The sequence below is a fragment of the Ambystoma mexicanum genome, chromosome 6p, assembly GCF_040938575.1.
Source record: "Ambystoma mexicanum isolate Mex_15411 chromosome 6p, UKY_AmexF1_1, whole genome shotgun sequence".
Lineage (NCBI taxonomy): Eukaryota > Metazoa > Chordata > Amphibia > Caudata > Ambystomatidae > Ambystoma > Ambystoma mexicanum.
In genome coordinates this window covers 1,471,927,719-1,471,941,182 of record NC_090935.1, presented here as the reverse complement: position 1 = coordinate 1,471,941,182, position 13,464 = coordinate 1,471,927,719, and the positions used below count along the sequence as shown (strand labels likewise).

Below are 13,464 nucleotides of genomic sequence, written 5' to 3'. Positions count from 1 at the left end.
CACTAACCAACTGTCTTAATGACATACAAGCCCCTAAGCTTGACCCAACCATTCCTTTAACATGCCGTGCCACCCCTGCCCCGCCCCTACAGCACCATGTAAAGCCAACTCCATCATTCTCTGTCAACCACCTCACCCCTGTACATAGCAAGCCCCCTCCTAACCTTGAAACCAGACAGACAAGTCACATGCCACATGTTAATGGTTTTTATACTGTGCACCAATGCCACTTGTGTGGTCTACAGGCACTTAGGGGGATCTGTAATGCAAGGAGGGAGGGTGGGTGGGTGGCTAGTAGGGTTGAGTGGGAAAAGAGCAAGCCCGCTGTGATGTGCTGTTGGCAACTTCAGTTCTGAAACACTGTTCACTGAGCATAAATGTGATTTTCGGAAGTTGGCCGCCATGTGCTGTTGTGAGAGATTATGTGTGGTGTGTTTTGTTGTTGTGAAGTGCGTGTGGACTGTGGTGCTGTAGAGGTCCGGTTGTGTTATGTCCGGAGTTTGAGAGGTGTATGCAGAGGAGTGAGATGATTAGTACGGATTGTTGGTGAAAGTCCTCCTAGAAATCCACACAAGTGCTCCACACCTCCCACCGCCACTCCCCATTGGAAAACCCTGCATCATGATGAGCCACAATGGAGGGTCAGGGGTAAGCAACAGGAAGGCTGCCCAGACAACTACTGTTTGCGAACCTACGCCTGCCCGTCTAATACACCGCCGGGGCACTCGCTGGCCAGTGCAGCCACCAAATCTCAACGGGGTGCAACGCGTTCCACGTGCCCCCGGAACCCCACTTAGCCCGCAGCAACTCTCCCAGAAAACATGCGTCCGCCACCATCCAATACCTAATCTCCCAATAAGACTCTGCACCAGCGCAGCCATACAAGAGGAGACATAAGGAGGGTGGGAAAGAGGAAATACTACGTCTGCAGCAGTGCAGTCCCTTATTTTTATTCTTACAATTTACGTTGCTGGGGGCTGGCAACAACCAAGCCCCAATATTCTTCGGAGCTGTCTCAGTGAGACAGAACAGCACAGGAAGAGGTCGGGGATGGAGGGATCATGGAAAAGGTATAGCATTTTGGTGGATAACTCTCTAGGAAGGCTGAACTGCCTTCCTTGGTAAGAAATGTGAGGGACGGGGGAATGGGAGGTAATCTGGGTGTATAATACATTTAATTTGGGCTCACTCCATGGATTGTGTTCTGCAGCCTCACTTTCTCTCTGTTAGAACGTATTGTTTTATTTTATATTTATTTATTTATTCAGTTTACAATAAATACAGATCACGAATATGAATGGAGTGCAAAGACATTTCAGGGCATTTGTTGCAGATAACATAAAATACAGCATATTACACAACCAATATCTTCCCGAATAATTCCCGAATTATTATACAATGAACCTACAATCCAACAGCACTCTCAATCCCTCCAGTCTAACGTAGTTAGAACATATTTTAATGCTGTTAGATGCTTACACATGTCTCTAAGTACAGTGGCACTTCGAGCACTCCTAAAACATTGCCGTGTTCTGCTGAGTATGATTAGAAACAATTTTACTCATTAAAAAGTACTCATTAAAAAGTACTCATTAAAAAGTAACACTGTTTTCAGTGAGAAAGACAGACCTACCCAAGTACCATCAGGACCTCCATATTCCCCCGTTTGATGACGTATTTATTTTCGAGGTTTAATTGACACACCAAGGCCTGAGATGACCTCTGAGAGTGCCAAGAGTTTAAGAGATGACTGATAATCACTTGTCAGGGTGCTGAGTGGATCCCAGACCCCTCAACAAGGCCAAAAGGCAGTCACTGGACCAGAGTTCCCTCAGGCTCTGACTTCATCACCCTTGTTCTTCCTCACCCACTATATACAATCTAAGTACAGTGCTTCGCTCAGAAAACACCCATACAACCAGTGGTAAAAGGAATTTGTGTTCCCCTGGTTTGGCTCTATTTGACCCAAAACATTTGACCTAATCACATTTGATCGAATTTATTTGACCTCTTTTGCTCTAAAATGCGGGGGAGACCCCTGCAACCCACCTCCCCACTTTCCCTCAACCTAATCTATACCCTTACCAACCCGTATATGTATTTAATTCAATTTGACCAAAAAAAGGTCAAAAAAATTCGATCAAATGTTTTTAAGTCAATTATGCTAATACCGGTCCACTACTTTTATTTTTTATGGTTAACAGTACTACTACTTTTTGCAACCATTTTCTCCATGCCGGAACAGTTCCTTGTGAAGTTAAAGCATACTTCTCCATTTTACAGCGGATATCACAGTTACAGCTAGACTGAAATCCGTTTCAGCTCAATTGGCTGTCCCCCAGCATGACTGCAGCCCTTCAAGACTGCGTTGCACGTTGCTTCCTTCCTACTCTGTCCCCCGCCGGGCCGAGTCACAGTTCCACTACTTTTTTGGTGCACTCCTATCACTGCATACAACCCACCAACACAACCAACCAAGAGGCCCACTAAGCATGATCCATGCAACCTCGATGATTGGTGTTTTTAGTGATTCTCATCATCTGTCTGTGTTGATTTCCTTTAGAGTGGCTGCCAACTGCCCCCAAACCTAGGTTCTGCTGCACATACCAAGCAGATCTGGCCTACTATCATTCAAGATGCAGTCATGCCCGGACCTTCCACCACAGAAGAGCGGCACACAACCCCCCCTCCCCCCACACATACATTGACGGCACAAGAATACATGTATTTACTGCGCTTACCACTTTCTTAAAAGATATGCATGTCATTGTTTTTGCAGCCCCTGCTTAACTCCGAGGTCTGTAAACGTTGGCTACCCATGTATTTTTGACACAACTGCCACCAAACCTAGCCAGCATAGAACAATGCTCAGCGGCCATGGGAGTGGTCCCAAAACATCTGGGTTGAGAGTCGCCGCTTTCACCGCTCTCCACACACGGTTTACAGCGCGGAAAAGGGAACAATGACGTAACGAAGTGCGTAGCTCCTTACCAGGGTGATGGAAATCAATAGCAGGACGCAAGTGACTGCGAGCACCCTGGAGAGCTCTTTCGCCATGTTGTCCTCTGTAGTACTGCTTGCAGGGGCCGCTCTGGGAAAGCGTAGTGCTCCTGGGTGGAGGAAAACGCAAACACTCCTGCTCCGACCCTGCCGGCTATATTTATCAGCGCCATTTTATCTCTTCATCCTGGTCAGAGAGTTCAATGAACACCAGGGCCAGGCGACTGCCTGCCAGAAGTTGTACTGAACAAAGGACACCAGATAGTAAGTGATAAGAGAACTCCCAACATAGAGAGATGCGGGCACCCCCTCCCTCCCCCACTCCCACCACCCCCGAGCAGCGTGCCAAGTAAACTGTCTCATTCAGCGATTGGAGTTGATTATTATAAATAGAGGCAGTTGAATCCAAAAATCATGATGGGGTTGTTTTGTGTAAGGATATGCAGTGGTTTAGGTTGGATTCAGGTGTTCTGACTAAAGAACATATATATATATATTAATGTTTTTATATATTTATTGTATTTGTTGATAGAGCACGAACCCGGATGTATCACAGCGCTAAAGTACATAGATAGGATTAGATGGACACAGTATGGCATTACATGGTATCATAACAGGATGGTAGTTACATTGCTTCATAGGTCATGACTCAGGTTCAGAGTAGAAAGGATGGATTGCACTTCATTATAGATATTTGTTGAACAGTGAGGTTTTTACTTTCTTACGAAAGAGAACATAGGCAGGTTCATCTTGGATGTGCCGAGGCAGGGCGTTCCAGAGTGTGGGAGCGATGGTAGGGAAGCAGGAGCCCCCGGCTCTCTTTCTGGCAAATCTGGGTATGCTCAAGGCAGATGTGGTGGAAGAGCGAAGATTTTGCATGTTGTATTTCTTGGTGATATGGTTAGTGAGATACTGGGGGCAGTGTTGTGTAAACAGCGGTGGGTGATGGTTAGGAGTTTTAACTCAATGCAGGCTTTGATGGGAAGCCAGTGAGCATTCCGTATAATGTGGGAGATGTGGTCGGACCGCTTCAAACCCCAAACTGCTCTAAGGGCCTTGTTTTGGAGCAGTTGGAGTTTGTTAAGGTTTTTGGTGGAGGCCCCTGCTAAGATGGTGTTAGACAGAATTGCATGCAGTACCCCTTGGGAACACTACACACAATTAAGACTACAGGTGTAAGCACAATGTCACCTTTGGTACAGGCGTGTACTACACAGTTATGTGGTAGCACTGGCTGAGCAGCCAGACTTATCTCAAGAGGGATGTGAGCAGTACAAGCTGTTACACAAAGGACTTGTAGTCACAGTAGTTCAAACAAACACTTACTTAAGGTTTCTTGGTAAAGGAATATACATTGATTTACCCATTTAGTTAGAAAACATTCCACTGTAATAAGCAGCTCAATATCATACAAAAAATACACTACAATACTAAACCAATACGTTTTCTGAACAAGTTAGGCTCTTCAGTAACTTTCAAAAGGGGTAGAAAGACAAAGGTTATAAGAATCAAAACACAGTTACTTTCATAGGCAGGGCAAATAGTTTTGGTTCACTACAAGAGGCAATTCAATTCAATAGGCCTGGGCGAAAATAAATGGTTCAGTGTCTTGGCTAGGATAGCACAGTTCTGTCAGTAAACGGTTAAGTCTTTGCCAATGTTCTTGGAAGTAGTTTGCACGAAAAAGAGTTATAGGTTGGTTTAGGAGCGAACAAGACTCCAAAGTTGGGAAAGTTTCACAAACCTTCACCGCGGCAAAGAGGATTTCTCTACCGCATTTGCACAGTACCTTAGGGATGAAGAAAAGCTGTAGCTGAGGCTTTTGTTCCTGGCAGTTTCTGCAGATCTCGCTGTTCCTGAACCTCAGTCATGGGGACAAGAGGGAGTACGTTGGGAGGTTCCTGCACCGTACAGGGATGAAGCCACAACCTTAGCAAAATATCGGTTTAAGTTGTGAGTGCCTTTAAGTCCACAAGCTGGTATCCTTCTCACTGGCTATCCGGTTTTCAACAGCACCGTGAAGAAAATAAAACCAGTATGGTGATGGTTTCCAGGTGGCTTGCGAGTTGGTTGGTCCCACCAGCTCAAGGGCAGAAGTCGCCCTTGAAGGGCTTCTCTGTCGATGGATTTTCAGGCAATTCGGACCTGCAGCAGGGCTTCACCGGGCAAACCAACGGTCCAGGAGTTGCAGCAGTCTTCCTTCAGCTCGTCTTCGGTTCTTTCGTTCCAGTGGTCGAATCTGCCTTCCAAGTCCCAGAGACCTGTTTTTAAACAGTTTTCTTCCATTCATTCCAGCCTAGCTGCCACTCACCCAGCAGGGTAGCTGTCCTTGCTGGACAGTCAGCCAGCCAATCATGCCAGAGTGCATTCAGGTCTCCTAGGAGACTAAGCACAATGAGTTTTGGGCACCTCCCTCACATCCTGTCCATCCCAGACACTCAGGCGCCAGAGGAGGGCGTCAGCACTGAAGCCTGCCAAAAGACAACGAACAAAGGACCACACCTGGTTTGGCGCGCAGAGACAAACACTAGAAGGACCTTTCCAAAAAGAAATGGCGAAAACAGTCGATCTGAACCTGTTTTTACAGAGGGGGCTCAGACGCCATCTTGAAAAACATGGCTCCAGTGGATTTTAGCTACTGGAGCATTTAAATGGGTCGCAGTCAGGGAAATCATGGTAATACCACTGCCCCCAGCCATTCTGAGAGGAAAGGGTAGCTTTTGAGGGCTATATGAGTTTTCTAGGCATAGGGAATACTAGGTATTCCCTCCAGCACTCTGCTGTAAGGCAGTGTGTGCTCGGTCTAGCAATTTAAAAAGACTAGTAAAGTCAATTTAACTTTACATTCACTGGGAGACAGTAGTCAGTCCCAGAGAAGATATTTAGACCTTGGGAAGTCTGAAAGACCTCCCTGTGCCACTGGACTGAGGGTGGTGTGTAACACACTAGAAAAAGATGATTCCTGTGGAGCTGTCTAAAACTCCATATACAAAGAACACAAAGTAAAACACACATCAAAATACATGAACGAGTGGGAAAAAGGCTCACACTCTTTCCAGGTGAAAATTAAAGTCCTAGAAATCCAGGAAGGTTGCTGGGGGTCTAAAAAGGTAAGGGAAATTAGCACATTTCTGAGAATTCTCCCCAACAGATGGCATTGCAATAGTCTAGTTTGCTGCCTATGATGGCCCTGGCTAGGGTGAGACAGTTATTGGAGGTGAGGAATTTCATAGAAAGGTTTATATGTTTGGTAGAATCGGCTGCAGAGGAGGCAATGGCTTTGACATGTTTTTGCATGTTTCGTTCGACGCCCAGGTAAACGCCTTCCGTTTTTACAGGAGCGAAGACAGGGATGGTGTTACCATATATGCAAAAGGAAGAGATGGCAGGGCTGAGGCACTTAAGGCAGTGTGGGGAGCCTACCATAAGGAGCTCTGTTTTTTTTATCATTCAGGCAGAGATGATGGGTGGCCATCCAGGCCTGTATGATGCTGAAAACATGATTGATGTTGGTAGAGTCAATGCTGTTATTGCCTGAGATTTTGAGGAGGATCTGCGTGTCATCGGCAAAGTTGGTATATGGAATGTTGAGGCTGTCGAGATGGTCAACGAGGGGTTTGGTGTACATGTTATAGAGGGTGGGGGAGAGGCAGAAGCCCTGTAGGACACTGTAGGACACAGGTATGGGGTCAGCTGACTCAGGGCCAGCAAAGACCCTGAAAGTTCGGCCGGATAGAAAGGATTGGATCAATAAGGTGGCTTCTGGGGGCAGGTGGAAAGTGCCTAAATATTGTTAGGCTTTTCTTGTAAATGATCAAGGGAGTTAAACAAAAGTGAAGAAATGGAGCTGAGATATCTCCATCAGCTGCATGTGTTGAACCACAACCTTTGGACTTGAATTGTAATTTGAAACAGTAAAGATTACTCAGAAGTATACTTCTGTGTTCACTGCACCTGGTGACTCTTGCTATCCCCTCACTGATGACGCTCAAGTAGGCAGAAGTACATTTAGGTTTGCTTGTTCTTCCATGTACCTCGGGTGTTGGTTGGTCTTCTCTTGTAAGGGAAAGGCCATAGCAGCAAAAGTGTTGGAAAGCAGCCTAGAAGATACATCTGAGTTGCTAGCAAGGCATCTTCACAAGGATTTGCATCACAATGATTTTATAGAAATCTAACACAAACAAGGGGACAATTTGTAAAAAATGCAAATGTTATGCAATAGATTCTCCAACATTTGCACTTGGTGTCAACACCAGATCTAGATTCCATGTAGTAGAGGACTTTGTGCCCGTGGACATGCCCACCAGCTATTCCGGTGTTCCACCATCTGACTAAACTGAGGTGTAGTGATTCACCTACGGAGCAGATGGGCTGCAAGCGGACAGCCAGAGCCTAGAGGATCAAGAGAATAAGAGGTTGTCAGAATCACAGAAATGAGCTGGTCCCCACCCCCCATAGTGACCCCACAAGGTATCTGTAACAGTATGTTGGCAGTGCTGAGGGTGTTCCAGGCACTCCAATCCAAGAAGAAAACAGGGTTCAGAACATGTGTTCGGAGGTAACAATGGGAGAAAACAAAAGCAAACGCAAGGACCTCCCATATGACACGAGGGCACAACTAAGGGGAACAAAGTACAATACCAAAGTTTGCTCACGTAGTTACAAAGTGCAAGGTGTTATCAGGACAGCAAGGCCTCTCGCAGTGGAAGCCCCGGACCCCCCAAAGAGGACACAGAGACACTTGTTGCTTGTCCAGGTTCTGCGCGCGCACTGCCGTGCAACGGCGAGTGCGCCCCGTTTATTGGCGCAACTGAGTTGCGTCACTTCGTCGCACTCGTCTTAAAGCGGCTGCACCACACTCCTTCTTTTTCATAACAACAAAAGAGTAATGTGACACACAACGAAACACCTTTTCCTTCTTCTCCCCCACTCTAAGCAATAGACACAACTAACACATTTATAACATCATTGGTGAGCGACATGACCTAGCCCCTTTCTCTATGCGTCCAGCACATAGTCATTTAGACAAGAGGGCCACCTTTGTGTACCGCAATCAGGATACCGCCTACCCCCTCCCTAGCTTGACCTTCCATCACCCGCCATGCCTTAGCCATCTAGTTCTCAGTGAATGCTGTCATCTGCTCCTTCCTCTGGGTCTTCGTCATTCACATTCCATGGCGTGTCCGCACCTGGCCACCCTCACCGACTTATTTTTTAAAGAAGCTTGAGTTCCTCGTCACTGTGGCATTCCCATCTGACGCAGTTACCATGGACCTAATCACTTCCACCACATCCATGGGTCGAGGTTCATTTGTCAATGAGAGCTTTGCTTGAGGATGTCTGTTCCTCACCAGTACTTCGTCTCCGGTTACCAAACGATGTGATTGTAGGCCCCTAAAGAGGTTTTCATTTTCATTCCTTGCTCTCCCATCTCCGGAGATCCTCTCATCATCAATTTCCACTGGTGCTACCCTCCCCAGGACTGGCAACAGACTCTGAGGGCATATCTTGCCTCCTCTGGGGCCACAACCGTCAAGCAATGGGGCATTGCACGGTATTCCCGTAAGAACTGGTATAGGGCCCTTCTCAGACACTGGCCCTGTTCATGGGCAATGGAAAATACTTTGTTAAGAGTTTGCATGAAGCGCTCCGCTTCCCTGTTTGCCCTTGGCTACACCAACAATATTTTCCTGTGGCGGATTCTGCACTTCAGCATGAACTGTCCAAAAGTCTCTCCTTTGAATGGCGGTCCATTGTCTGCGCAGATTTTCTTTGGGAAACCATGTTTGGCGAATACCTTTTCTAGCACTGGTGCAATGTGGTCAAACGCTGTGGACTCCACGTATTCGACTCCTGGATATCTTGTCCAGTGATCAATGAACATCATGAAGTGTGTGTCCCGACCAGCAGATCCAAAGTCAACGTGTGCTGTCTCCCATGGGTGGCAACTTCTCGACATAGACATGGTTCACGTTGCACTGGGGCAGCTGCTTGGCACCACACACATCCTGCTACAAACTTGTCCACACATCTTTCCAAGTTCAGGAACCACACTTTGAGCCTCAGGCATGCCTTGGTTTTGGCTGCACCCTGGTGGCCTGGATGTGCTAATGCAATGAGTTGCTGAATTTTGCACAAAGAGATCTTCGGCCCCCTCAGCAGCAAACCCGAGTCAGAGAACGCTAATTGTGCATTGTGCAAGGCCTCATGTGTCTTTTTGCTCAGACCTTCCAGCATCCCCTTCCACTCCCCCTTTTGCAACATTCCTCGGAGGAGGCGGAAACACTCGTCCTCTTCGGACGCGGTGGTCAGTTCCTGAATGGACATGGCATTTGAAGTAGATAATTCAATGAGCACTTGGAGAAACCCTTCCGATTCTGCCTCTCCACTCTCATTCCTGCTGTGTCCCCTTATATGATGCCGTGGGAGATAGTGTCACTGATGGAAGGTCTCACCTGAGATTCGACGTTGCTGTCACTGGAGGACGCGGTGGATTCTGTGAAGTCTGCAGTGGTTTCTTCGGGAGCACCCTTCTTTTTGAAGAGAAAGGATCTGTTCCGGGAACTCGCCACCTTGTTTAGACTGAGAAACAGTACCAACAAGAATGGCATCCTCCCTGCGCAGCCCAGGAAGGGGACAAAGCCCAAAGGCACAACAAAAACCTGATTGGTATTCCGGAGTGATGAGCGACTCCAAGAAGTGAAGAAATGGAGATGTCTGGATAAATAACGAGAGGATGAGATGCAATTAAGTCCAAGGCAACAGTGTTCAATAATACACAAGCGATGAAGAGTGGTCCAGGGGTCTTCAGGAGGGAAAACAAATAAGGAGAGAGGTAACGCCATCAAACCAATGCAGCAGCTGAAGAGATCAAGGGGAAGAGTCCTCTGAGAAGAAGACAGAGAGAGGCCAAGGAAGAAGGAAAAGGCTAGCAAAGGGGAGTACACAGGAAAAGGGTTAGGAGAAAGCAGAGAGAAAGGCAACCGGCACAGTGATTCACGTTAAGCCCACAAGACACGTGACTGGAAGGAAGCACTTGCCAAGGGAGAAGCAAGAGCAGAAGACAATAGTACACAAAGATAATGCACCACCACCCAAAGGAATACAGAGGCAGAGAGCGCCGGTACCATGCAAGGATGAAACACAGCGCAGAAACCGGAATGCCACTGAAGGAGAAATAGACAAGCACAAAACACACCGAACTGAAGCAGGTAAGGAGAGAGAGAGAGAGAGAGTGCCGGCGGGCGGGGATCGCAAGGCAAGACTCGTGGCCGGCAAGCGAGCCAAGCAAGGACAGCAAAACAAAAGAGGCAAAGAAGTCAAAGCAAGGAAGGGCTCGGCCGGGACCGAGTAAAGGAGAAAGGCTAGAGGCAAATTGCAGAGAAGCAAGGGAACAAACAGAGTTGAATTGTGCGATTAAACTGCTAGAGTTGCAATGCTCTGTTGGTCAGGGCTAAGAGGCACTTAAAGGAAGAGGAGTGGAATAACTAGAATGCTGCTGTAATACGTGGCGGCACAATAATGGCGGAACTGCCACTTGGACCAGATCTTCCAGGAATTGTTCCCCATGACAGTTTGACTCCTTCGCAGGGGTGTCGCCCCAGTTTAACCTGGATGCAGGTTGTGAAACCTCTGGATACATAAAGGTGCTGATACGTTAGAAACAGGTTCCCAGGAATCTTCAGCCGGGGAATAACCCTTCCACCTAACAAGGTACTGCAATCTTCCTCTGTGATGACGAGAGTTGACGATCTTTTCCACTTCATAGATGTCTAGAAATGGATACCCTGAAAATTGTCCAGAGGGTTGTCTTCCATACATACATGCCATGAGCATACCGACTTTAACAGGGAGTTGTGAAACACTGGGTGAATATGCTGCAGAGGCTTGGGTAGTTTAAGTCCAAAAAGCCACAGGATTAATGCACGACAAGATGCGAAAGGGTGCCAGAATCTTCAGTGCTAGTTTGGAAGGTCAAGTCCATCTGGGTAGGCATTTAGAGGAAAGCAAGACTAAATCACCTTCCTTCCATTCTGGCTGCAATGTTTGTCAGCTTGATGTTTGATGTTTGACACAACTAACACATTTATAACATCATTGGTGAGCGACATGACCTAGCCCCTTTCTCTATGCGTCCAGCACATAGTCATTTAGACAAGAGGGCCACCTTTGTGTACCGCAATCAGGATACCGCCTACCCCCTCCCTAGCTTGACCTTCCATCACCCGCCATGCCTTAGCCATCTAGTTCTCAGTGAATGCTGTCATCTGCTCCTTCCTCTGGGTCTTCGTCATTCACATTCCATGGCGTGTCCGCACCTGGCCACCCTCATCGACTTTTTTTTTAAAGAAGCTTGAGTTCCTCGTCACTGTGGCGTTCCCATCTGACGCAGTTACCATGGACCTAATCACTTCCACCACATCCATGGGTCGAGGTTCATTTGTCAATGAGAGCTTTGCTTGAGGATGTCTGTTCCTCACCAGTACTTCGTCTCCGGTTACCAAACGATGTGGTTGTAGGCCCCTAAAGAGGTTTTCATTTTCATTCCTTGCTCTCCCATCTCCAGAGATCCTCTCATCATCAATTTCCACTGGTGCTACCCTCCCCAGGACTGGCAACAGACTCTGAGGGCATATCTTGCCTCCTCGGGGGCCACAACCGTCAAGCAATGGGGCATTGCACGGTATTCCCGTAAGAACTGGTATAGGGCCCTTCTCGGACCTTGGCCCTGTTCATGGGCAATGGAAAATACTTTGTTAAGAGTTTGCATGAAGCGCTCTGCTTCCCTGTTTGCCCTTGGCTACACCAACAATATTTTCCTGTGGTGGATTCTGCACTTCAGCATGAACTGTCCAAAAGTCTCCCCTTTGAATGGCGGTCCATTGTCTGCGCAGATTTTCTTTGGGAAACCATGTTTGGCGAATACCTTTTCTAGCACTGGTGCAATGTGGTCAAACGCTGTGGACTCCACGTATTCGACTCCTGGATATCTTGTCCAGTGATCAATGAACATCATGAAGTGTGTGTCCCGACCAGCAGATCCAAAGTCAATGTGTGCTGTCTCCCATGGGTGGCAACTTCTCGACATAGACATGGTTCACGTTGCACTGGGGCAGCTGCTTGGCACCACACACATCCTGCTACAAACTTGTCCACACATCTTTCCAAGTTCAGGAACCACACTTTGAGCCTCAGGCATGCCTTGGTTTTGGCTGCACCCTGGTGGCCTGGATGTGCTAATGCAATGAGTTGCTGAATTTTGCACAAAGAGATCTTCGGCCCCCTCAGCAGCAAACCCGAGTCAGAGAACGCTAATTGTGCATTGTGCAAGGCCTCATGTGTCTTTTTGCTCAGACCTTCCAGCATCCCCTTCCACTCCCCCTTTTGCAACATTCCTCGGAGGAGGCGGAAACACTCGTCCTCTTCGGACGCGGTGGTCAGTTCCTGAATGGACATGGCATTTGAAGTAGATGATTCAATGAGCACTTGGAGAAACCCTTCCGATTCAGCCTCTCCACTCTCATTCCTGCTGTGTCCCCTTATATGATGCCGTGGGAGATAGTGTCACTGATGGAAGGTCTCACCTGAGATTCGACGTTGCTGTCACTGGAGGACGCGGTGGATTCCGTGAAGTCTGCAGTGGTTTCTTCGGGAGCACCCTTCTTTTTGAAGAGAAAGGATCTGTTCCGGGAACTCACCACCTTGTTTAGACTGAGAAACAGTACCAACAAGAATGGCATCCTCCCTGCGCAGCCCAGGAAGGGGACAAAGCCCAAAGGCACAACAAAAACCTGATTGGTATTCCGGAGTGATGAGCGACTCCAAGAAGTGAAGAAATGGAGATGTCTGGATAAATAACGAGAGGATGAGATGCAATTAAGTCCAAGGCAACAGTGTTCAATAATACACAAGCGATGAAGAGTGGTCCAGGGGTCTTCAGGAGGGAAAACAAATAAGGAGAGAGGTAACGCCATCAAACCAATGCAGCAGCTGAAGAGATCAAGGGGAAGAGTCCTCTGAGAAGAAGACAGAGAGAGGCCAAGGAAGAAGGAAAAGGCTAGCAAAGGGGAGTACACAGGAAAAGGGTTAGGAGAAAGCAGAGAGAAAGGCAACCGGCACAGTGATTCACGTTAAGCCCACAAGACACGTGACTGGAAGGAAGCACTTGCCAAGGGAGAAGCAAGAGCAGAAGACAATAGTACACAAAGATAATGCACCACCACCCAAAGGAATACAGAGGCAGAGAGCGCCGGTACCATGCAAGGATGAAACACAGCGCAGAAACCGGAATGCCACTGAAGGAGAAATAGACAAGCACAAAACACACCGAACTGAAGCAGGTAAGGAGAGAGAGAGAGAGAGAGTGCCGGCGGGCGGGGATCGCAAGGCAAGACTCGTGGCCGGCAAGCGAGCCAAGCAAGGACAGCAAAACAAAAGAGGCAAAGAAGTCAAAGCAAGGAAGGG

General features: G+C 47.7%; 1 protein-coding gene across 1 annotated transcript in view; it reads right to left on the bottom strand.

The window, feature by feature from the left end:
• The window catches only part of LOC138510557 (liver-expressed antimicrobial peptide 2-like), a 286,329-nt gene extending 283,183 nt beyond the window's left edge, over positions 1 to 3,146 (bottom strand). The window contains exon 1 of the mRNA XM_069626315.1: positions 2,992 to 3,146. Coding sequence (XP_069482416.1) covers positions 2,992 to 3,057 — 66 coding nt within the window. The 5' untranslated portion in view covers positions 3,058 to 3,146. The remainder of the gene's footprint in view (positions 1 to 2,991) is intronic.
• Between the last annotated feature and the right edge of the window lie 10,318 nt (positions 3,147 to 13,464).